Source organism: Typopeltis vanoorti, chromosome 1 (genome assembly GCF_054136105.1).
Source record: "Typopeltis vanoorti isolate ZY-2024b chromosome 1, IOZ_Tvanoo_1.0, whole genome shotgun sequence".
NCBI classification, from domain to species: Eukaryota; Metazoa; Arthropoda; class Arachnida; order Uropygi; family Thelyphonidae; genus Typopeltis; species Typopeltis vanoorti.
In genome coordinates, this window is record NC_143549.1 from 118,396,829 (window position 1) to 118,424,052 (window position 27,224).

General features: G+C 33.8%; 1 protein-coding gene across 1 annotated transcript in view; it reads right to left on the reverse strand.

The window, feature by feature from the left end:
* The window catches only part of LOC150110348 (uncharacterized), a 220,889-nt gene that overhangs the window by 106,189 nt on the left and 87,476 nt on the right, over positions 1–27,224 (reverse strand). The window contains exon 13 of the mRNA XM_090396252.1: positions 22,789–22,920. Coding sequence (XP_090252378.1) covers positions 22,789–22,920 — 132 coding nt within the window. The remainder of the gene's footprint in view (positions 1–22,788; positions 22,921–27,224) is intronic.

Sequence of the window (27,224 nt, forward strand, 5' to 3'; positions counted from 1 at the left end):
CACATGATGGAATAAGTATTGGTGGTAGACAGATATTTGTAAAACGATATGCAGATGATAAGGCATTATTATCGAATACTGAAACAGCACTACAACATCCGTTGAACAGATTACTGCATTCAAGTATCAATTAAGGAATGATTAACATAAGAAAACCAAAGGTAATGAAAAAAGCAAGGAAACAGACAAATATTGATATAAGTATAAATGAGAAAAGATAAAATCAAGTGAAAGTCATTTAAATATCTAGGAAGTGTGATTAGTACTGATGGAAGAAGGAAAAGTGATACAAAATCTAGAATACTAATGGGAAGATAAGCCTTTAATAGAAAATGTAATTTAATCAGAAGTGAAATGGACAGAAACCTAAATAAATAAAATGTTATGTATGGAGTGTCGCCCTGTATGAAGCTGAACCTTAGAATATTGAAGAAAGAAGAAATTAAGATTTTGGTTTTGAGATGTGAATTTGGAAAAGGATGAAAACATCAAATGGACAGAAAAAGAGACTAATGTAAATGTCTTAAAAAGAGTAAACGAAGTAAGACATCTGTAAAAGAGGATAGAAAGAAGAAAGGAACAGTAGACTGGACATATTCTAAGAGGAAATGGAATCATTAGAGATGCAAACGAAGACGGAAAATGCAGAAGGGCAAAACCCACAGAAAGGGTAAGCAAAACAATGCTATTTTACATGCTGAATGGAGAGAGAGAGAAACTCTACCTTGAAAGAGAAGTCTACTCAATTACAGAATACTCAAGAAACCAAAAGATATATATATATATATATATATATATATATATATATGTACATGGATATTAGAAGTTTGTATCCAGTCCACAATGTGTTTTCGGCATTCATCTGAGTGAACAGAAAAAAGAACGTGGCTAGATAGAGCGCTGGCGCAAGTCCTGTTGTAGGGAATATCTCTACGGTGTTCTTCCAAACGTAAAAGGATGGATTCAGCAAGTTTGGCCTTCCACAATCACAGAAAAGCTTAGACTCCTGGGAACTGAGTTGGAAGATATTTGCCTTTAGGTTTACTAAGTATGGAGCGAAGTGTTGGGAGCGTAGTGAAGCAAGTTCTGAAGTTAAATTTCTTGAGAATTTTAGCTAGTTTTGGTGAAACAAAGCTGACTTAAGGCAAAGAAATGCCTCTTGGGGAAGAGGCATCATCAGAAGCAGTGGAGTGACGGAGAGAAAGAAATCTTTCAATCTTATTAGGAGAGAAACCATTATTAATGAAAGTCTTTTTAAGAAAAGGGAGTTCATTTTCAATTTCTGTTTCTTCTGTTAGTAATGATTTGGCCCGGTGCGCTAAGGCGTGCTAACTAGATAAAATTCTCAAGAATATTAACTTCAGAACTTGCTTCACTACGCTCCCGAAACTTCGATCCATACTTAGTAAACCTAAAGACAAACATCTTAGAACTCAGTTCCAAGGAGTCTACAAGATTTTATGTGATTGTGGAAGGCCAAACTGCTAAATCCGTCCTTTTATGTTTGGAAGAATACCGTAGAGATATTCCCAAAAACAGGACTAGCGCCATCGCTCTCTCTAGCTACGTTCCTTCCTCTGTTAAGTCAGATGAAGGCCGCTAACACATTGTTGACTGGACACAAACTTCCGATATCCATGTGTGCTATGATGAACTTGAAAGAAAGATTGTAGAATCTAGTGAAATTACTTTAGATTCTTCCCATATCAACAACAGCCTAAGATTCAATCTCTCTGACACACACATTACCTCTGTTCAATACTGGCGCACTCGTGACAGCAGGTAATCAACTTTTATTTGGAACTCAAGCTCGCATCACTGTTTTCAAATGTACTACTGTCTTTTTGTACCAGTAGAATATTTCTTTGATTGTGATACCTAAAGAAACTGATCCATTCAACGAAACTAGTAAACTAGTAGTATCTATTTTAATAAAGTATCTCATCCCTTTATCTCTCGGTATCAATCATTTAAACTAATTTATATATATATATATATATGTGTGTGTGTGTGTGTGTGTGTGTGTGTGTGTGTGTGTGTGTGTGTGTGTGTGTGTGTGTATACATACATATATATACATATATATATATACAGGGTGTTCGGGATAAATTTGACATATTTATAATTAATTATATTTTTCCGTAAGTTACATGTATTAACACACACTTCTCTTCATTTAAAAGTTTGGACCCTTCTTCATTCATATACAAGATGTCAGAAAGGATGGATAGCTGGAACCCACCTGAATCATGGAAGAGAATAACTTGTATCATGATGATTCGTGCCCGCCATCAAAATAAGGATATTACGACTGCTGCCCAATGCTCCCTGAATACAGTAAAAACAATCAGGCATGAACTAGAGACTTGCAATGGTGACTAGGAGGATGTAGCAAGAAGAAAGATCCCTAGCAGACGATCTGATTGCGTTCGTACAGCAGAATTCCTCGCAAATCTGCAGGAAGAGGTGTTGAAGAACCCTGGCATTGGAATTCGGGCTTTGTTCGTGGAGTTGCTAACTGTAGTCAAGCCCTGGATAACAAGGGTAGCCAATGGTAGGCCGTATGTATGGCAGCAGGATTCGGCCCCTTGCCACACCTCTGGGAAAAGTCAAAAATGGTTGTCTGAAAATTTCTACGACTTCACCAGTCCAAATGTTTGGCCTCCAAACTCCCCAGACCTTAACCCCATGGATTATTTTGTATGGGGCGCAGTTGAAAAAGACACCAATCGCACTTCCAGTAATACAAAAGCCCAGTTAACGGATAAAATTAAAACAGTTTTTGCGGCCCTTCCCAGGGAGACTGTAGCATCAGTTTGTTCGAGGTTCCGAAGCAGAATTGAAGCTGTGATCGATGCTAATGGTGGTTATTTTGAGTAAATCTTGTTGATAGTATTGTAATTAACTCTGCCTGTAATGTTTTTTTGTCAATTCATTAAATTTAATAGATACAAAGAAGATTTTCTTTTTCCTTACGAAACTGTCAAATTTATCCCGAACACCCTGTATATATATATATATATATACACACATCACTTTCATCTTTGAAAATTTTATTTAAGATATTTTCAGTAAACTGGTTTTTTAAAATTCATTGGTAAAGAGTTAATTGATGATAATGGCATTTAATTCTGTTATAGAACTTTATCAGAATGAAAGTAATTTTTTGTTTTCTATTCTCCGATCATATATACTTGTCTGAGATCTGTTACGCAATGTTTCACTAACTCCATTTTTATTTCTTGTTTTTTTTCCATTTTGGCTGTGTATGTGTATGCAATCGATAATCGCAGAAATGAGGTTTCGATATCTCCGTTTCTTTTCTTTTAGTAGATGACACGAGGTATCATCTGCGATGCAACACATCTCTTTGAGTTCTAAAATGTGGATCATGAGATATTCTATTGTAACGATTGTGGATAATTTGCGTAACTTTTTTCCCGAAGAAGGAGGACTCGTCTTCATCGCTTCATATTTCTTGATTTTCGAATTCGCTGTTTTTATGCCTCTGACTGCTGTGTAAGAATGGAATATACAGTCAGTAAAATGGAGGAGTTATATAAATTGCAAATAATCGATTCGAATTCTGATATTTCTCTGTTTCTGAGCAAACATTATAATGCGAGTTTAAAATAAAGACAAATACTTAGTCATGTAACGTGTTTGTGCGCGTGTCCAGGCAGTGCACATGATATTGTGCAATACATAATATTTTGTGCAGTAGAACATTTTAAATATCAATTTTTCCGAGTTATTTTCCAAACTTAGTTAACGAATCACATATAAATTTTGAGCAAGAAGATGTAAACGGATGAGGAACTGAAGAAATAATCAAAATAATAAATTTAATTTATAACGAAGGAGAAGTACGAAAAGATTTTCCGCACTTAATATTTATATCTATACCAAACAAAACTAATGCCGCATGGATTTTAGAAAAATAAGCCTCATTTCTCATACATCAAAAATACTTATGAGAGAATCCTGACAAGGAAAACTGCATCTATTGTGGAAGGATTTCTTGGAGAAGAACAGTTTGGTTTCAGGAAGAGGTGGGGAACAAGAGATGCCATTGGACAGCTAAGATTAATAAGTGAAAGAAGTCTAGAAATGAATAAAGATGTAATATTTGACATATAGATTTTGAAATAGCTTTTAACTTTTTAAAATGGGATAAGATGGTGGAAGTGATTGATAAGATTTGTCTAGATTGGTTAGACAACATACTAATTATCTCACCATATTTGATACAAACGGTGAGAGACATGTATGGTACAACATTGCCAGATATGTTTAACATGTATTCCCAAGCAATTTTAAATGAAGCGCTGGAAAATTCAGATGAAATAAATTAACGCAAAAAATTAACAGAATTTACCCACAATCGTTACAGTAGAATATCTCTTGATCCACATTTTACGAGTAGAATTGAAAGATATGTGTTGCATCGCAGATGATACTTCGTACTAAAAGTAAAGAAACGGAATAAGTTAATTAACGGAAAAAATTAAATGCAATTTACCCACAATCGTTACAATGGAATAACTCTTGATCTACATTTTAGGATGGAAAGATATGTGTTGCATCGCAGATGATACTTCTTACTAAAAGTAAAGAAACGGATAAATCGAAACCTCATTTCGGTGATTATCGAATGCATACCTTTGCATAAGTTTAGATTCATAATTAACAGAATATATTATGTTAAAAAATTAGTAAATGCAGCATTCTTAAGATGTTTATACTATTCCTGGGTAAATTCTTCACTGCAATATAGCATTACTTGCTGGCGAGGAGACTATTATAACAATCTGCTTCCATTAATAAGAATACAAAACAGAATAATTAGAGCCACAACTACTACCGACTTTGTACATTCGACCAATGATCTGTATATCGTTCATAATATTCTACCATTTCAGAAACTATATCTCTATGGTTGTCTGTTATATGTAAAAAGAAACACAAAGTTTCTTGGTATAATCTAGACTATGGATTGTGCTGCGGTCGAAACAAGCTGGAAGTACTTAAGACTAACAAAGAAATTTTTCATAAATCTTTCGAGTACATTGCGACGAGCAGCTATAATAAACTTCCGTGTGAAATTAAATCTATAACTTCAGAATATGTATTCAGAAAAAGATTGAGAAACTACCTTATGGGATTAAAGAATGTTGACAATTATTTTAAACGTATAGTATAAGAGTTCATTATAACTCATATAACAATTAAGGTATTGATTTACAAATTGGTTCATTCAATTAGGAATTAAATATCAATATATACTTTATTATAGCTGGCAAGGGAGCCCTCTTAGATGCGGTCCCCGGACTCTCAGTGTCTGTTTTAAGCTAATTACTTTTCTAGTAACCAGTATGGCTACGGCCCTTGGTTACACATATTTGCATTAACTAACTTACATTACACTAAATCAATTACCGGTACTTATCATAACTTTGAAACCATTCGAAATATATTGTATTCTACTTGCATATATGAGAAAACGTTTTATTAACAAAAATAAAATAATAGCCATAATAAGTGTTAGTACCAACAGAACATGATAGTAATTCTTGAATTTTATTTTGTAACATTGTACTGTGCATTGAATTATATTGCGAAATATTGTCATAATTATACAAGTTGAATAGTATAATATGTATAATTTGTATACGTGATGTGAATAATAAACAGACAAACATATTAAAGCATACAGAATATCCAGCGAAAATGAAAAAAATAATAATAAATTAGAAATAAAAATGGACTTAGTGAAACATGGTGTAACAGTTCACAGACAAGTATATATTATCGGAGAACAGACACAAAAAATTCCTTAAATTCTGACTAAGTTCTATAATTATCCGCAATTAATTCTTTACCAATGAATTATAGAAAAATCAGTTTATTGAAAATAACTTAATTAAAATTTTCAAAGATGAAAGTGTGATGTATATATATATATATATATATATATATATATATATATATATATGTGTGTATATACATATATATATATATATATATATATGTGTGTGTGTATATATATATATATAATATTATAATAATATATATAATATTCATGAAAGCTTGATTTGCTTCCTCAGTCTTAAGTAAAAGTCTGCTATATTCTACTAATTCGAGCCCTACCGAAGGGCCTATGATTTGTGGAAATACTTTCTGAAAATGAATGCTGTGTTTATTGGCCTCTTGTTGGAGTTCCTTCAGTTTTCGCTGAGTATTGAAGGTAGGCATTTTGCAGATGACAAGGCCTTGTTATTAAATACTGAAACACGACTACAATAGCTGTTGAGCAGATTACTAGAACTCTGTATCAATTATGGAGTGGAAATTAACATAAGAAAACCAAACGTAATGAAAATATCAAAGAAAGAGGCAAATATTGATATCATAACAAATGGGGAAAGTTGAATCAAGTAAAGGCATTTAAATATCTAGTAACTGTGAATAGCAGTGATGTAACATGGAAATGTGATATAAAAGTTTGAATACCGAATGGAAGAGATGACTTTAACAGAAAATGGAATTTAATCAGAAGTGAAATGGAGAGCACACTAAAATAAAATAAAATACAATATTGTGTATGTAGTGTTGCCCTCTATGCAGGTGAACCTTGGACAAAGAATAAAGAAGAAATTAATATTTTGGAAAACTTTGAGAGGTGGATTTGGAGAAGGATAAAAAATCAAATGGGTAAAAGAGACTAATGTAGTGTCTTAAAAGAATAGAAGAAGTAAGACATCTGTAAAAGAGGATAAAAAGAAGAAAGGGAAACTGGATAGGACATATTATAAGAGGAAATGGAATCATTAGAGATGCAAACGAAGACGGAAAAATGTAAAAGTCAAAAACTCACAGAAAGAGCAAGCAAAACAATGCAAGAAGATATGCTAAATGGAGACAGGAACTAAACCTTGAAAGAGAAGGCTCGGAACAGAAGAGAGCGGAAGGAAAGTTTTTGTGACTATATATATAGAGTATGTCGAAATCTATGCAGTAGGAAGACACAGAGTATGCAGAATAGGAAATAGACACAAGGGAGGGGAACGCTTGTGGAATTCCCTAATGAGAATTAGCTAATCATTATGAACTTGATTTACAAAATCTAACAGCAGTCTACAACCATGAAACACAAGAAGTTAATACGGAAAGGTAACAAATTTATTTAATTACAATAAACCAAAGATACCAGATTATTGTAAAAATTCAAGGACGTGTCTTGGAGTTCATATTTCAGTCAACAGAAGCTGTTGTTAATAGAACTAAATGTGAAACTAAACAAGATAAAAGAGGATATGCAATTGAAAAATGGAACTCATTCAAAATTATTCAAAATTATTCAAAATTCCTGAGTATTCGTAGAAATGGGATTTCGATATCTCAGATACTTTTCTTTTGTACGAAGTATCATCTGCGATGCAACACATCTCCTTGCTTCCTAAAGTTTGGATCATGAGATATTATCTATTGTAACAATTGTGGGTCGTCGTCCGGTAACATCCTTAACAAGAGGATTGCAGCAGATGAGCAGATCTTCTCCATTTCTCTCTATCTGTCGACTCCGTCATTCTTAAACCGGTCCATTCCACGATATCATTGAACCACTCTCTAGTTGGTCTCCCACATCTTCCCTTCCCCTCAACTTTCCCTTGTAATATATTTCTTATCAGGTGTCCCGAAGAACCTCTCAGACGATGTTCTGCAAATCTGGTCTTTCTGTGGATAATATTCTTGAGCAGTATTCTTTCCATCCCATCTCTTAAAACTTCTTGATTTGATACCCACTCTGTATATCTTATCTTTTCAATCTTTCTATAACACCACATTTTTAGTGCATTAATTCTTTCAATATCTCTCTTTCTGAGTGTCCATGACTCACATCCCTAACTTGTGAAACTCAAAACTGTTGCTTTAATTATTTCAGTTCTAACACCTATTTTAGTATTATTTTTGATTAAATTTCTCTTCATTTTCATAAATGCCGATTTATCTTTGTTTATTCTATTTCTATTGTCCAACTATGAAGTTCCTTTCTTTGAGATTCAACTACCTAAATATTGAAATCTTTCCACTTCTAAAATCTTCCCTCATATCTTATCTTTACATTATCTTCTGTTTTTCTGCCCATTAACATTATCCTGGTCTTCTTTGTGTTAATCCCTAGACCGTACTCTTTACAAAAGTTTCAATTCTTTGGACAATTTTTTGTAATTCATTTTCACTTTCTGCCAATATCACTACATCATCCGCATATCTTGTTATTAATGATGCTTCCATTTATCTTTATTCCTTCTTCTACATCCTCAAGTGCCTCTCAAAGCATCTGTTCACTATAAAGGTTAAACAATAATGGTGATAACTTGCATCCTTCTTTAACTACTCTCTCCACCAGGAACTCTGCTGTTTCCTCTCCATTTACACATACTGACACTGTTTGTGACCAATATAATCTCTTTAAAATTTCCAAGTTATAAGAGTCAATATCAATATTTTCTAGAATGCCAAAAAGCATTTTATGTTTCATTGTATCAATTGCCTTTTCCACCATGGTTTATTGTTTTCTCCAGAATAATTCTTAGACGAATTATAGCCTCTCTAATTCCTCGCTTGGTTCGGAATCAAAACATTTCTTCATTCATTTCTTTTTCTATTTTATTCCTAATCCTCTCTAAACTTATTTGCGACAGAATTTTTGCTGTGTTAGTTATAAGACTTATCGTTCTAAAATAGCTACATTCTAAAACTCCCGTCTTTTTTAGAATGGGGATAAAAATTTATATTCTAAATTCCTCTGATAATTCTTGTTCCTCATAAATTCCGTTAATAATTTGCCATAACATTTCCTTAACTTTTTTTACCTATATTACTTATAAGTTCTATCTGTATGCCATCTATTGCAGAGGAATTTCTTTCTTTCATCTTTTGAATTGCAAGCTTCAATGCCTCCCTCATGATGTACAGCCTCTGCCCACTATTCCCTTTGTCATTTGATTTTCTCCTCTTTCTCTATCTTCCAAAAGTTTACGTACATATTCTTCCCATCTCTTTAATATCTTCTCTTTTTCTATCAGAATTTCACGTCTTTCATTCTTGACTGCTCCATCCTTTGCATTGTTCTCCTTCCTGTCATCATATTAATGCTTTTATAAACACCGTTTATGTCATTACTTTCTGCCTTTGCTGTATTTTTACTTATTTAATCTAACCACTCTTCCTTTTTCATTCTTATCTCTCTTTGTATCTCCCTACTCAAGTCTTTATACTGCTTTTTTTTCTCCTCTGTTTTACTATTAACTAACTTTCTTCTTTGTGTTATTTTCCTCAAAATATTATTCGTCATCCATATCTTTCTTTTCTCTTCTTTTTTGAATAAATGTAATTATGTAGCATTAATTATGTTTTTCCTTCAGAATCTTCAATTTTTCAGTTACATCATCATCACTTTCTTGTATATTTCTCGCATTCATTTCTTCCTCTACTTTCTTTGCGAATTCATTCACAAATTATAATCATCACCCTCTCCATATTCCATGATTTCTTCCGTTTCCCTGCAGTTAGCTTTTTTAGATTAATCCTCATCTTATTTGTAAACAAAATGTGATCCGTATCACTGTCTGCTCCTCGATATATTGTCACATATTTTATAATGTTTCTATATCTTTTGTTTATCAAAACATAATCTCTGATTTCTTCTACTATTTATATCCCCCCCTGGGGGTTTCCACGTATACAATCTTCTTGAATGTTTCTTAAACCAAGTGTTCATAATTGCTAAATCATTTTTTCTACAGAAATCCAACAACATATCTCTTCTTTCATTTCTCATTCCCAATCCATATAACCCAACATTATCTCCCCCCCTCTTCCGATTTTTGCATTTATATCGCCATGTATTATAATTATATTTTTTTCTTTATATTTCAAACGCTGTTCTATATCGTCATAAACTCTGTCCATCTTTTCATCCTCATAATCACAAGTAGGTAAACATATCTGGATAAGTAGAATATTTCGTGGTTTTGCTTTCATTTTTAGCACCAAAACTCTGTCTGAGATTTGCCTGTAGCCTTCCACACATCCTGACACTCGTTTATTCAGTATTATACCTACTGAATTAAGGCATTGAATATTAAGGAGACTTGAAAATTGTTGAATGAAGTGGATGTGCAGAATCAGGGAAACTAGATTTATTAAAGGGGGGGGGGAGTAGGAATGCAGACCTTAGGGAGGCAGTTGAGTGTATGAATGAGTATAATATGCCCGAGCCAATAAGAAGGACAACAAATCAGAATGGGATAGTTAATATAAGGTATCAAGGTAGGGATGGGGCTAACGGGAATCTGCAATTCATGTATACATCAATAGAAATATTAGGAACAGGAAGGAAGAATTTCTTGGCTTGGTTGGCACTTCCAGACCAGAGGTTATTGGCATTAGTGAAACATTGCTGACTGAAGGTGATATAGCTAGTGAGATTGAATGTGAGGGGTATAGTGTATTCAGGAATGACATGGAGAATAAAATGGGGGAGGAGTATTATTGATGATAGCTGATGGACTGCAGCCAAGGAGAATAGAAGTTGAATTGCAGGATAGAGATAATAGCACATTCGAGGCCATTTGGTGTGAGATTGAGGCTAGCAGAACAAAATATACAATTGGGTGCTGCTATAGACCAGGTGATGGAAAAGATGATGGAGATAGTATGCATAAGCAAATAGAAGAAATGAGTGGAAGGAGGGTAATTATTATCGGAGATTTCAACTATGGTAGCATTGATTGGAGGGAGGAGAGGACACATGGGAGGAAGGAATTGGATTTTATTCGGTTATTAAGGGAAAACTATCTGCGACAGCATGTAATGGAAAATACTAGGGGTCAGAGAGTGCTGGACCTAGTAATTGCATCTGAGGATTTGGTGTAACGAATATGACCTCATTGCCACCAATTGGTGAGAGGTGGTCATTTAAATTCCACACCTCCCAAGTCAAGGGAATTTAAAATTAAGACAGGGTTCGTGTGGAATTATCGGGTTGGTAAGTATGACAAGCTTAGGAGTTTGATTGGTTCAGTGCCATGGCATGTAAAACTGCAAGGGCTGGATGTTGATAGTGCACGGGAGGCGGTTAAGAAGTGTTTGCAGGAGGCAATGGCTGACTGTATACCTAGAGTCCGAATAATAAATCAAGTAGGGATTAAATGGATGAATAATTCCATTAAGCTTGAGCTGGGAAAAAAGAAACAACTGTGGAGAGAATTTAAGGAGAAAGGTGACCTACAGGCACATGAACAGTATAAAGCCCAGGCCAGAATGGTAACGTGTGGTAAGGTTTATGAAAGAACATTAGCCATGCAGGATAAAGAGAATCACAAACAGATTTTTCGATATGTTTCAAGTAAAAGAAAAAATGTATACGGCAGATTGATTTTAAAGAATGCCGATGGTAGGGAGGTAACCGAATCAGTTGATATAGTAGAATTACTGAGTGAGCACTTTGCAAGAGTATATCCTCCAGGTGGTGACATTGTAGAAATGGAAGAACCAATAGCTTATACGGGAATTGTGGTGAATGAAGTGTAGGTGAATAGTCTATTACAAAACCTCAATGTTAATTCATCTGCAGGATTGGATGGTATATCATTTCATGTCATAAGAGAAGCGGCTAAAGAATTGTCTGTGCCTTTAACTATTTTGTTTAATTTGAGTCTCGGGTCTGGCTTAGTCTCAATGGGATGGAAAAAGGGGAAAATTGTACCACTGCATAAAGGAGGTTCCAAGACTGCTGTTGAAAATTACCGGCCAATCAGCATATCAGGAATTGTTGTCAAGGTCTTGGAAAAAATAGTCTAGAGGAAAATACAAGATTGGATAGAAGAAAATGGGATACTGTATGTGGGACAGCATGGTTTTGTGAAGGATAGATCATGCCTCAGAAACTTGCTCACGTTCTGTAACACAGTGACGGCTGAACTGGATAAGAGTAATGGGTTTACAATGACTCTACTGGACCTTGCTAAAGCCTTTGATAGCATACCACATAGAATTCTAAGCAGTAAACTTCAGCATATGAGAATGGATATAGGGTTGGTGAGATGGATAGGAGGGTGGTTGATGGAGAGATATCAGAGAGTGATTTATTCAGTAGTGGAGTCCAAAAGACGGCCTGTGACTAGCGGTGTACCGCAGAGTTCTGTTCTTGGACCGCTACTGTTTAATTTGTTCATTAACGATATAGGAAAGGATCTGAGAAGAACTTTGCATCTGTTTGAAGATGATGCAAAGTTAGGTAGAGTAATAGTAAATGCTCAGGATGTCAAATTTTGCAGGATGATTTGGATAGTCTGGAGAGGACTGGGCTAAGGAGAATGAATGTCAATTTAATATGGAAAAATGTAAGGTTTTGCTTATTGGGATGAAAAGATTAGCAGCAATATATCACACTGGTGGAACTGTACCCCAGGAGATTGACGAGGCCAGGGATTTAGTAGTGTTGATGGATATGGAGTTGAAGTTTAGGGGACACATCGCAAAAGTTGCAAAATTAGCTCATCAAATCATTTGGTTGCTGAAAAACACTTTAACGAGCAGAGACAAACAGGTTATTATTCCATAGGATCGAGCCTTGATAAGACCCCTCCTAGACTATTGTGCCCAGATATGGGCGCCAGGATTTCTTCTCGATGAGGAGGAGGTGGAGAGGATCCAGAGAAGAGTGACCAAGATAATAGCAGTGTTATCGAATGAACCTTATGAGAACAGGTTGAAGATTTGTGGGCTGCAGAAATTGGTTGATTGGCAGAAAAGGGGTGATATGATTGAGACATTTAAATTACTGAATGGTTTCTATAAGATTAATTCAGAAGATATTTTTGAGAATAGCACGGGTAGTGGGAGGACTAGGGGCCATCCTTGGAAGCTTGGTAAGAGTGTGGTTAGCAAGGGTGTTAGAGCTAGGTTTTTTTACTTCGAGAGTGGTAGATGAGTGGAATAAGCTACCAGAATCTGTTGTGGGTGCCATGACTGTAAATGAGTTCAAGGTGAAGTATGATAGATACTGTATGAATGTTGAATAGTTGTTCTTGACATGATGCCGGTCCTCCCTCGATGAGTCTAAGGACTCCTTGGAGCTGCCTGTAATAATAATAATAATAATAATAATAATAATAATAATAATAATACAATAATAATACCTACACCTGCTTAATGTCTCTCCACTCCTCCTGAGTAAATTACTCTCATTCCATCCTCTGTTCTGAAATCTACTTTTCCTTTCCATCTCACCTCAGCCATTCCCAGAACATCTATTTTCAATCTTAACCTGTCTAATTTACAAACTCCAATATTTCAGTTTGAAGTAAGGTAGTCACGTTCCAAGATTCAATGTGAAAATTACTTTTAGACCCCTTTTCTACATGAATATATTCAATTTTCCTCCTCTCCACCTCCAGCAAGCTTTAGTAAAGTAGATTAATATGACTGACTTGCAATCTGGTAAATAACCATACCGGAACAAGTGACCTCCATGGTAGCCAACTGTGCAGTTTCCGGACCTAGAGATACCATTCTAAACTGTGCATCGCTCGTTATTTTGATCATTGCTGCTCATCCATACTAGGGAAATGCAGAAGCATAGTGGTTTCCCTTTGCCTTCTAGGCATGAAGAAATGAAAAAAAGCAGAAACATAGAAAGATTCACCCCTAGCCCTCGAGTACTGTAATAGCATCGGGGGAAGGAACAAGAAAGAAGTAATAGAAAGAAAGGTAGGGACCATCCTATAGATAATATAACAGATGTATATTACATGAAATAAGGTATGGTCCAGCATCAGATAACATATTATAGGTAATTACTAATTGTTGGTAACATGCTTTAATTTTTTCCGCAAGCAGAAGGAGGTCTCTATGTCAACGGTTCATATTACTTCATTATCGAAGTTTCATCATCACTGTTTTTAATCCGGTCACAGCTGTATTAAGAATGGAAAATCCAGTCAGTAAAATGGAGTAGTTATATTAAATATGAAAGGAATCGTTTCGAATTCAGATATTTATCTGTTTCTGAGCAAACATTATAATATCAGTTTGTAATACACACAGTTGCTGATTCATATAATGTGTTTTGTGTGTGACCAAGTAGTGCACATGTTATTCCACAATACATAACATTTTGTGCAGTACAATACTTTAAATATCATTTTTTCCGAGTTTCCAAAATTAGATAAGCAATCGCATAAAAATATTGGGTAATGAGAATAAAAAGACACTTAGGCATTGGAAAGTAAACACTACTTTCAACAAACTTCTCATATATTACAATAATGTTTTCGCATTAAAATTGGGTGGCTATGAGCCAGAAATGTCTTACCGTCCTACTTTTTAAGACAGAATAATGACCACGAGGTATGCTGAATGACTGCCTAAAGCTGGAGCTTGGATTGCATATCTAAAACCTGGATCAAAACAATAATAGATGTTAACAGAAATGACAGCCGAACCATGGAATCAAGAAACCTATGCTACAAGAAAAGAACGTCGTTTGAAATGACAGGATGAAATGTGTTCGGTACTTTGCATAATTTTTGCTACAGACATAGCAATATAAATGAAAAAAATTCCCGATTTCGTTGAGGAAATAAACGAGCAGTGAAATCGGTTCGGATATATATACATACAGCTATCGAAGCATAGTTATATTGGAGAGCAATTACGATTATAGTGTAAAATGGCGTGTCTTCAATAATGACATGAGGGTTTCATACTCAGAGTTTTAAAAGGCGTGATATACTTCTAATCGTAAGCTTAGACAAAATTAGCCGCTGGATTGCTATTTAAATGGAGTCAATTTATAAATCTCAATATTTTTACATCACAATATTCAGAGAAAATTCAAAATTATGTCTTAGTTTCGATATTTCAAAACTGTAATATATATATATATATATATATATATATATATATATATATATATATATATATATATATATATATATATATATATATATATATATATATATATATATATATAATATATATATATATATATATAAAATAAGTTTAATGACTATTACCGAGAGAAAAGATGGCAAGATATATTTAACAAGATACTACTAATTTACTAGTTTCGTTACAAGAACATCATCAGGTATCATACTCAAAGAAGTATATCAAAAATTACAGAGACTTAAAATTGTACTAACAGAACAAGTGAAAAACAGTAGCATGTTTGAAAAAATTTTTTCACGAAGTCCCTGACAAATCGCGACCCATCGTCAATGTGTTTGGTACGCCGATGATTAGTCACCCAAATTTCGCGAGATGACCTGATGAGGTGCCAATAATCCACAAACCTAGAAGAAAAAGATAAAAAGAAAAAGGGATCATACTAAGTTGCAGACTGCTGAAATTGAAGGATGCACCCTTATAGAAGACAGACCATGTGAGTTTGAATATTATTTTGTTAAGACTGTGTGACAATTTTAAGGATAGGTTAATGAACTGACAATTCAATTAAGAGGGACATTAATAGCATGAGTATACTTAAAGACTCGCTCTGTCGGGAATTTTTTGATGCCTCTATGAATGAGTTTAGCTAATTCCTAGGAAATGATTTATGTTATGGCATAATTTAATGCCTGTATATATTCATGTATGGCTGTTCTTAGCTAATTTAAGAAATTGTTGAATTGATCGTGATATGCCTTCAACGCTGTTTTTCCATGTATTGATATTTTGTTAAAGATATTTCCTTGAGTTAAACAAATAACACATAATGTGTACTTTATTGAAGCAAAGATACATTCTTGTATTGCCTTAGTATTTTGAGAATTTTACAGAGGACCACCCCCTGTTATTTTAGTGTATAATATATGCTTGTTTATTGGACAATTAAATTCTTTTATTGCATTTTATGTGGAGTTTTGCCAGGTCGTATTCTTATTGCAATTCATCGATCCCACAAAAATCGAACCTAAACGGGATAATTCGGTACAAATATTGCGAGAGTGAAGGGCCAAGACTGCAGATCAAACTTGATTACTTGGGGACGATCAATTGTTATTTTACGTAGTTGTGAGACATTTTGCAACCTACCGGAAGTATCATATATATATATATATATATATATATATATATATATATATATATATATATATATATATATATATATATATATATATATATATATATATATATATATATATATATATATATATATATATATATATATGACGTATGACATGAGATAACATTTTTCAATGGCAGAAACATAAATATTTTACATATATACTAAGAACTGACTTACATCTGCAATGTTTATAAATTATTCTATTATCGTATTCCTTTTGACAAAGTTGTTTTTCATTGAAACATTTATGATCACTCTTCGATATGTGTATCTCTAAATACATACATATATAATATGTTAAATTCTATGCAGTAGGAAGATATAGAGTAGGCAGAGTAGGAAATAGACATAAGGGAGAGGAACATTTTTGGAATTCCCTAATGAGAATTAGCTAATAATTACGATCTTGGTTTTCTAAATCTGACAGAAGTCTTCAACTGGGAAACAAAACCAAAAAATAGGGAAAGGTATCAAATTTATTTCATTATAGTAAGCAAAGATACCAATACCAGAATATTGTAAAAATTGAAAGACGTGTCATAGAGCTCATATTTCTGTCAACGCAGGCTATTGTTAATATAAAAATGAAACTCATTGAGAATTTAAGGAATTTTTGTTCTGTATTGTCTTATCATTATATATTTCTCTAAGAACTGTCAGGAGCCTGTGTACCTCAGTGGATGTGGCGTTTGCACACCACCGCGCTTGGCCGCACGAAGGAAGACTTCATTTCGAGTCGAGTCGGCGACTAGAGGAAATTTTTCTAAGCCTTTTTTCGAACGGTTCCCGAGTTAGTCGATCTCTGGCACGGGCAAGCAGATTTTTCCTCCCGGAAACTCGGGTTTTTCGTCCTGTAAACTCAAGAAAATCGACCGTAGAACCCACATTATTTCAGACATTAAATATATTGTGTTAGGGTTAGGGACCACGAGATAGCGGCACATTTGAGCCGTCTCTCTTCACTGCGTAACGCTTAATTAGTGATAGCTTTGGGCCATCTGTCTCTGATTGTGTGGAGATTGAACTGCCCACTCAGTCTCCAAAAGTTAGACAGGGCTAAATGGCCTCGTCTATTCCCGTATACGGGAATAAAAAAGCGTTAGCTGATTGATTATGAAGAACTGTCAGGCCATGTTTAAATAAGTCCTTTTGATTTCTCTTTTGTTTACATTTTCAGTGGGTATTGTGTATGCACTCTCGGGGACCCTCTAACCCCTTCAGAGCACGTCCCCTGGGTGGCGGAGAGGGGAGCCCACCATGTGTGCGCGTGGGTGTGCTTGTGGTTGCGTGTGCGTGCGTATATGGTATATACGCACGCACACGCAACCTGTGTATATGGCATACACAGGTTGCGTGTGCGTATGTGTGTGTATATGGTGGGGTGGTCCGAATATACTGAATAAGGACTCGTGGACCAACTGGGCCATAAGGGGCAATCACCTTGATTGTAAGGGAAGCGACACTCCCATGGACCCCTAGTTGGATCTACCCTCTCCTTCTACTACTTTTAGGAAGATCCACTTACTTTAATCTTTCCTATAATACCTTATCAGCCAACTCTTATTTTATGATCCTTATGCTATTAGAGTACTCGAGGGCCATGTGGTCTTTTCATTTCTGGCTTTACAACTATGTTCTCTCTATAAACCTTACTATAATTCTTCTATAATCTACTCTTTCCCCCTTCAATATGCCCTATTCCTCCTATGGGTTTAAATTCGGAATAAGGCTAGTTCAGAAGCCTAGTTCAGTAGCCCTACCACTGAACTATTCCATCATCAGGCTAGTCCCCTGACATGGAGAACATAATTCTACTAGTAAGCTGACAGAAAAAGATAATCGAATTGAATCTATGGGAAACAACCCTGAAATGGAAAAGGTAAAACAAAAATGGAAACGACAAAATATAATACACATAGCAAACTGGAATGTAAGAGGAATGCCATATAAAGAAATAGAATTAGACCAATTATTAAATGAAAGAAATTTTAAAATAGCAGTAATTACTGAAACAAAAAAGAAATTAAAAGGAACCATGAGAACTGAAAATTTTAATGTGATATACAGTGGAGTCGACAGAGCCCAAAGAGCACAAGCAGTAGTCATCTTTTGGATTCATAACTCCCTTTCAAAACAGTTAAAACATTATAAACTATGGAATGAAAGAATAATAGAAGCTAAAATAAAAATAGATAGAGGCTATTTAACAATAATTGGTTTATATGCCCCATAAGAAGGAAGAGAACAGGATAATATTGATGTTTATAATCAGCTACAAAACATATATAATAAAATAAATAAAAATGATCACGTAATTTTAGCAGGAGACATAAATGCAAGAATTGGAAACACGAAAATTAATAATAGTATAGGAATACATGGAGAACATACTCTAAACAGGAATGGTAAAAAATTGATTGACTTTGTAGTTTATAAGAACCTAAAAATAATGAATTCCTTCTATAAACATAAAGACATACATAAATATACTTGGGCAGCAAGAGGATGGAAATCCATATTAGACTACGTTATATTAAATGAAAATATATCAAAATTTTCACTAGATGTTAGACTTCACAGAGGATATGAAATAAGCAGTGATCACTTCCTTGTTAAAATAAAATTAAGATTACCACCTAAATGGATACAAGTAACAAGAATAGAAAGTAAAATTGAAAGATTTGTTTATAAAACTACACAATTGAATGAAACAAATGTACAATAGCTATATGAACAAAGAATTAACCAATATCTAGATAAAATAAAACAAAATGAAGAAATAGAAATAGAATGGCTTAATATAAAACGATACTAAATGCAGCAGCAAATGAAAGCTTAGGAAAGATCAAAAAATTCAATAAAAAGAAAAAACTGAAGATCTGGGTTGATACAATGAAAGAAATATTCAAAAAGAAAAAATAAGTCTATCAAAAATGGTTTAAGCAGTAAAAGATTAGAAGATGAAATAGAATATAAAAGAATAAGAGTCATAGCTAAAAGAGAAGTCAGAAAAAGACATAGAGAATCATGGAATAAATTTGTTTCTAATTTAGAACATCATTTATATAAAATAAGACCCAATGTATATAAAATTTTTAAACACTTAAATGCAGATACCACAGAAAACATAAAATTAAACACTGAATGGAAATTAGAAGAAATTCTAAATTACTACACAGAATTGTGGACAGACAAATATTTTAAAAAAGACAACTGGAAAACAATTAACGAAACTGGAAAGGAAATAACTAAAGAAGGATTAGAAATCAGTCTGAAAGAAACAAGAAACGGAAAATCACCTGGAGAAGTTAAACTAGGTTCAGAACTATATAAATATGCAGTCTTTCTTTGAACAAGATTCAAAGAAAGACTTATTATTTTTAAACAAAATTTATTCAACTGGTATCCACTCAATAGGATGGAAAAATGCAATTGTGATTCCTATCTTTAAAAAAAGTAATAGAGCCTAAAAAATATAGAGGTATCAGTATACTAAATACCTGCTACAAAATATATAGCAGAATCTTAAATAGCAAACTAATGAAATATTCTGAAAACTTTATTTTAGAAGTACAGAATGGATTTAGAAAAGGACGGCCATGTATAGACCCGGCCTTTTGCCTAAAATTAGTAATAGAGAAAAGAAGAGAATACAATTTAGAAACACATATTGCATTTATTGACTTTGAAAAAGCATTTGACAAAGTTAAAAGAAACATATTATTTAACATATTAAAAGAAAGACAAATACCAAATAATATCCTAAAAGCTATCACAAGTATATATGAAAATAATCAAATACAAATAAGATTAAATCACGAGCTATCATATACGAAAGAGATAAACCAAGGGCTCCGACAGGGATGTCCCCTCTCACCAACTCTTTTTAATATCTACTTAAATGAAATAATAACAAAATGGAATAAAAATTTACATCAAGGAATTAAACGTTCTCTTACAGTTAACTTAAACACTCTCCTCTTTGCCGACGACCAAATAATAATTACAAATTCTGAAGATAACTTACAGAAAGCTATTTTAGATCTAAATGAGATAGCCAAAGATTATGGTATGATATTATCAACAGAAAAAAAAAACTATGGCCTTTAAAGGACAAGATTCAGCAAGAACTAAGATAGTAATAGATAACAAGATCTTAGAACAGGTGAATTCATTTAACTACCTAGGATGTATGATCACATATGAAAATGAAAAAAGATATAAAAGTTAAAATTGCAAAATATTTAAAAATAACAGGTGTAATTAACTGTATATTTAAACCAAACCTAGTTCAAAAACAAACCAGACTAAAAGTATACAATACATTAGCCCCATACATTAAGACTAGTGTCTTAATGTATGGAAGTGAAATCTAGACAATAAAACAAAAAGACAAACAAAGATTAACAACAGCAGAAATGAAGTTTATGAAAAAAACTGCAAAGTATACCCTGTTTCATCACAAAAGAAACGAAGAAATTATGAAAGAATTAAACCAAGAACCAGTAATAGAAAAAATTATAAAATATAAACACAAATGGATGGAACACGTTCAAAGAATGAACACAGAAAGATTACCAAAACAAGCCTTAAAGTACAAGCCATTAGGAAAACGAAAACCAGGACGTCCTCTTAAATGATTCAACGATGACTTATAAGGCCGGAACAGGCCATGCTAGGCCTAAATCATTGATACACATGATGATGATGATGATGATTGGGTATTCGCAGAAATGAGATTTCCATATCCGTTTTTTTTTTCTTTTAGTACGAAGTATCATCTGCGACACAACGCATCTCCTTGCGAACTAAAGTGTGGATCAGGAGAAAATATCTATGGTAACAACTGTAGCTAACATGCTTTAAATTGATTCGGAAGCAGAAGGAGGTCTCGTTTTCAATGGTTCATATTTCTTTATTATGAAATCACTGTTTTTAATCCGGTCACAGCTGTATTAAGAATGGAATATCCAATAAGTAAAATGGAGTTTTTATATTAAATAGGCAAATAATCGTTTCGAATTCAGATATTTCTCTGTTTTTGAATAAACATTATGATATTTGTTTATAATACACACAGTTGCTAATTCATGTAATGTGTTTTGTGTGTGACCAAGCATTGCACATGTTATTCGACAATACATAACATTTTGTGCAGTAGAACACTTTAAATGTAATTTATTCGAAGTTATTTTTCAAAAATAAATAACAATCACATGTAAATATCGGGTAAGGAGAATAAAAAGACACTTAGGTGTTGGAAAGTAAACACTTCTTTCAGCAAACCTCTCATATATTAGAATAATATTTTCGCATTAAAAATGGTTGACTATAAGCCAGAAATATGTCTTTTCATCCTACTTTTTAAGACAGATTAATAATTACGAGTTTTGCTGAATGACTGCATAAAGCTGGAGCTTCAATTGTTTATCTAAATCCTGTATCAAAATAAGAATAGATATTAACAACATTTACACCCGAACTATGGAATCGATTGAGCTGATGCTACAAGAGTAAAGCTGTAGTTGGAAATGACAGGATGAAAATATGTTCGGTACTTTGCATAATTTTTGCTACAGACATAGCAGTATAAATGAAAAGGTTTCCCGAATTCTTTACTCAATAAATGAGCAGGGAAATCTGGAATATCTCTGAAACATACATACAGCTATCGAAGCAAGATTATGTTTGAGAGCTATTACAGTGTAATATAGTGTAATATATATATTTATATAGATTATAGTGCAAAATGGCTTGTCTTCAATAATGACATGATGGTTTAATACTCAATGTTTTAAATGGCCAGATAAACTTCCATTGGTAAGCTAACACAAAATTAAGCGCTGGGTGGCTATTTCTGCTCCATTTTTTATTATTATATGCTATACAAACGATTGCTCATAATCTACTGAAATAAACTACAATATTAAATTAATTAAATGAAACGCTATCACCTCTTGATAAAAAAAGGTGTGCCATTGTTCTCATTCAGTTCTGTTTGTGTCATCTTTGATGCTGCAACCTCAGAAATGGACGTTTATAACGTCATAGTTAACCTATGGAAAGTGGAATATATTATGTGATTACTGATGATGAATAAAGAAATGTTTCGTTTCTAAAAACAAATTTCTACTGCAATATGTGCTATGGGTTTCAAGAACTAATGGTGCGAATATTTGCAATTTTCGGATTTCTATCGCAAAAAATCATCTACAGCATACTATAGCGAATAAAGCACCGCTTTGATCCAAATACCTTTCATCGATATGTGCTAATTATTACTGATAAACAAAGAAAACCTTCATAATCTTGAAGACTCTGAAGTGAGGAAAGATAAAAGGTTAACAGTGTTGATTGTCAATTTCTTAAATCTATTGCAACAGTGGTTATTTGAAGGTTAATATCATTACTCGACAATCAATACATTTTTATTTAGTGAAACGATTAGTATTTGATTCTACGTCTCTCTATTTTTTTTGAAAAATGTAAAAATGCAATCATAGACAATAATATTTTAAACACCGTTTATATACTAAATGCTTCTTCATGAAACCTTTTCTAAAACATAATTTGACATAGTTTGTATAAATTGATCTCCATTTTATTAATTTAAAATGTGTTGATATTAATCTGAGTACACTTACGTATACAGTTTCCATTTTTGGTGCCGTCTTCGTTTTTGTATCCTGGTTTGCAAGTACATACAGGTTTATCTCCAGTGCCTTTCTCACATTTCTCTACTCCCTCCGTGCCACAAGGATCTCCTTCACATACAGCTACATTAAGTTTTAAATGGAGTCAATGTTTATTATATTATATGTAAATATAAATATCTACATATTTTTAAATCACAATATTCAAAGAAAATTCAAAATTATGTCTTATTTCAAAACTGATATATGTAAAAATTCGATGCAGCAAGAAGAATATTTGCATAACAAGCACATTGAGTTTTTACAGATAAGCAAAACCCAGAAAATCTGTAAATAATTTTTTCTTTTAGTATTCAGTATTGTATGTCGCTTGGTTACAGCCTAATGGGAATTTCCTATCTCTTTGACAAACAAAAGATGTAAAATTGTCAAGGCTAAAGGAAACGCCCTACTGTCGGAAAGCCATTTGAAATTTTGTTTCAAGTTCAATGCTAAGTAACCTCAAGATCAAGGCAAGAAGGGGTTGCAAGATTCAAACGAATGTTCCACTTGATGTAAAATTGTCAAGGCTGAACGAAATGCCCTACATTCGGAAAGCCATTTGAAATTTTGTTTACAAGTTCGACCCTAAGTAACCTCAAGGTCAATGCAGAAAGGGGGGCGGCAAGATTCAAACGAATGTTCTGCTAGCCGACATTATCTGATAAGAACATGAAGATGGAGAATGACGGGATCTGCAAAAGTTCCAGAATTAGAAATCACATGATAACTTAAGGGGTTCGTTAAGTGCACACAAGGAATGCACGGGGCTGAAAAAAACTGAACCCAGGCTTTCGGAACCGAGGCGGATATAAGATGGGAGGAGTAGACGGTGGGGGATGATATAATAAGAATTTAGAGTGAAGCCATAACGTGTCGAGTATAAAGCCGAAGTAGGGAAGCCGGAGGTCAAAGGTAGTCGCAAGCCGTCATAGCCCAGAAGCAAGGATGACCAGGGGACGTACAGCCAAGGTGCGGCCGAACTGTTTCATGAGCTATTCCGCACAACTGGGTCCACAAATTCCCTGACAAATCGCGGCCCTTCGCCAATGTATTTGATACGCCGTTGAATAGTCACCAAGTTTCTCGAGATGACCTGATGAGCTGCCAGTAATCCACAGAACTAGAATAAAAAGATAAAAAGAAAAAGGGATCATAATAAGTTGCAGCCTGCACAAATTGAAGGATGCACCCTTATAGAAGACAGCCCATGTGAGTTTGAATTTTATTTTTTAAGACTGTGTGACAATTTTAAGGATAGGTTAATGAACTGACAATTCAATTAAGAGGGACATTAATAGCATGAGTATATTTAAAGAATCGCACTGCTGGGAATTTGTTGATGCATCTATGAATGAGCTTAACTAATTCTTAGGAAATGATTTATGTTATGGCATAATCTGAGGCCTGTATGTATTCATGTATGGCTGTTCTTAGCTAATTTAAAAAAAATTGTTGAATTGATCGTGATTGTTCTTCAACGCTGTTTTTCCACGTATTGAGAATTTTGTTAAAGATATTTCCTTGAGTTATTCAAATAATATAATGTGTGCTGTATTCAAGCAAAGATACATGCAGGTATTGATTAGTATTTTGAGAATTTTACATAGGACCACCCACTGTTATTTTAGTTATAATATACTCCTGTTTATTGATCAATTAAATTCTTTTATTGCATTTTATGTGAAGATTTGCCTATTCTTATTCTTATTGAAATGGGTTGATCCCAAACAAATCCAAACTAAACTGGAAAATTTGGTATAAAGATTGCGAAAGTGAATGGCCAAGACTGCAGAGCAAAATTGATTATTTGGGACGATCAATTGTTAATTTATGTAGTTGTGGAACATTTTGCAACCTACCGGAATTATCATATTTCTTTTGCCATATCGAGGAATGGGTGGCGTACTCGATAACTTAAACAAATATTTCCATTGCTCTCAGGTGAAGGGAATTTTCCGAATTTAGGAATACATCCAGAAATAGAGAATGGAAAAAGTAAACAACGAATACGATTATGTATGTAGATATATAATCCTCAAGGGCTCACTCTAGTGAGTACGGGCATGGCGAACCCGAGGCATCTGAAGCTGGACCACGCTTTACTTCAAGTAATATACACCTGTTATATTATCTGTAGACTGGTCCCTACTATTCTTTCCCTCTGTATTTCTTTCCGCCTTGCTCCCCCCCCCAATGCTATTAGAGTATTCGAGGCTAGGGGTGATTCTGTCCTATTTACCTATTTATTTATCTCACGCACCTGCCCATCCCCAGTTAAAAATGGTGAAGACAAATCAGAATTCTATACCGCATCAGTCGTCGCGCGGGTTACCAAGGACCGCACTGGATGTTAGGCTTCCGGGACAGCCAGTGACAAATGGGCTACAGGAGCAAGATCCACAGAACTTGAAAGTATAGCCTAGGAAAAAGTGGAGCATGGCTGAAAATAGACAAGGCATTCAGTGCTTCTACAGTTCAAACCCATCAGTTAGGGGATTTCAGAAACGAATGTTCCAACTTTGGCTAGAACGACACCCAAATTCTGAAATTTCAATAGGAAGCCTGATGTAACAACGCAGCTTGATTATCAAACGCAAGGTATTTAGTGAACGTGATCTGGAAGCACTGAAACCTTAAGCTGTAAAAGGAGACCGTACTGATCCTGAAGTAACCAAGAATATGAATGGAGCAGAACCAGATTCCAAAGTGCAGAATGCTGATAATTTTGAAAATATACAAATAGTTGAAAAGAAGCTATCAGATAAGGAACAAGAACTCACAAGAAAAATTATAGAGCCAATGAACAGCAACCAGGAACGAGTTAGGCTTCCAGAAAAAAATAAGATTTTTTTCATGAGATAATATCTATCGTAACAATTATAGGCAACATCCTTTAAATTTCTTAGAAAGCAGGAAGAGGTTTCGATTGGAAAGGATCATATTTCTTATTTATGAATTCACTGTTTTTAAGTCGGTCAGAGATCAATTAAGAATGGAGTATGCAGTCAGTAAAATGGAGGAGTTATTTTAAATATACAAAATTTCGTTTCGAATTTACGTGTTTCTCTGTTTCTGAGCAAATATTATAATTTTAGTTTATAAAAAAAAGATTTGCTGATTCATGTAATGTTTTTAGTGTATGACCAACCATTGAAGATGTTATTCGACAATACATAAGACTCTGTGCAGTAGAACCCTTTCGGTGTCATTTTTTCGGAGATATTTTCCAAAATTAGATACACAATCACATGTAAATATTGGGTAAAGAGAATGACAAGACATTCGGAGTTTTCGAAGGAAACACTACTTCCCAGTAACTTCTCATATATTACAATAATTCTTTGGCATTAAAATTGGGTGGTTATGGAACAGAAATATCATAATAGGTCCTACTTTTTAAGACAAAATAATGACGATAAAAGACTGCATAAAGCTGGCCCTTTCATTGTTTTATAAAACCTTGATCAAAATAAGAATAGATATTAACAACATTTACATCCGAACCATGGAATCGATTGAGATGATGCTACAAGAGAAAGACTGTCGTTTGAAATGTTCGGTATTTTGCATAATTTTTGCTACAGACATAGCAATATAAATGAAAAGGTTTCCCGAATTCATTACTGAATAAATGAGCAGTTAAATCGGGAATATCTCTGAAACATGCATACAACTATGGAAGCAAAGTTATATTTGAGAGCTATTACAGTGTAATATATAGTGTAATATATATATAGATTATTGTGCAAAATGGCTTGTCTTCAATAATGATATAAAGGTTTAATACTCAGTGTTTTAGAAGGACAGATATACTTCCATTTGTAAGTTAACACGACATTAACAACTGGATTGCTATTTTTGCAATATTTTTATAATTATATGCTATACAAAAGATTACTCATAATGTACTGAAATAAACTGCAATATTAAATGAATTAAATGTAGCACTATCATCTCTTGATAAAAAAAAGGTGTGTCATTGTACTTATTCAGATCTATTTGTGTCATCTTTCATCAGCAACCTCAGAAACGGACGTTTATTACGTCATAGTTAACCTATCGAAAATAGAATGTAGTATGTTATAACTGATGATGAATAAAGAAATGTTTCGAATCTAAAAACTAATAACTACTGCAAGAGGTTATATGGGTTTCAAGAATTAATGGTGCGAATATTTGCAATTTTCGGATTTTTATCGCAACAATCATCTACAGCTTACTATGGCGAATAAAGCAGTGCTTTGGTCGAAATATATTTCATCGATATGTGATATTATTACTGATAAACAAAGAAAATCTTCAAAACTTTCAAGACTCTGAAGTGTATAAGGATAAAACTTTAGCAGTGTTGATTGCCAATTCTTTAAATCTAAAGCAACAGTGAG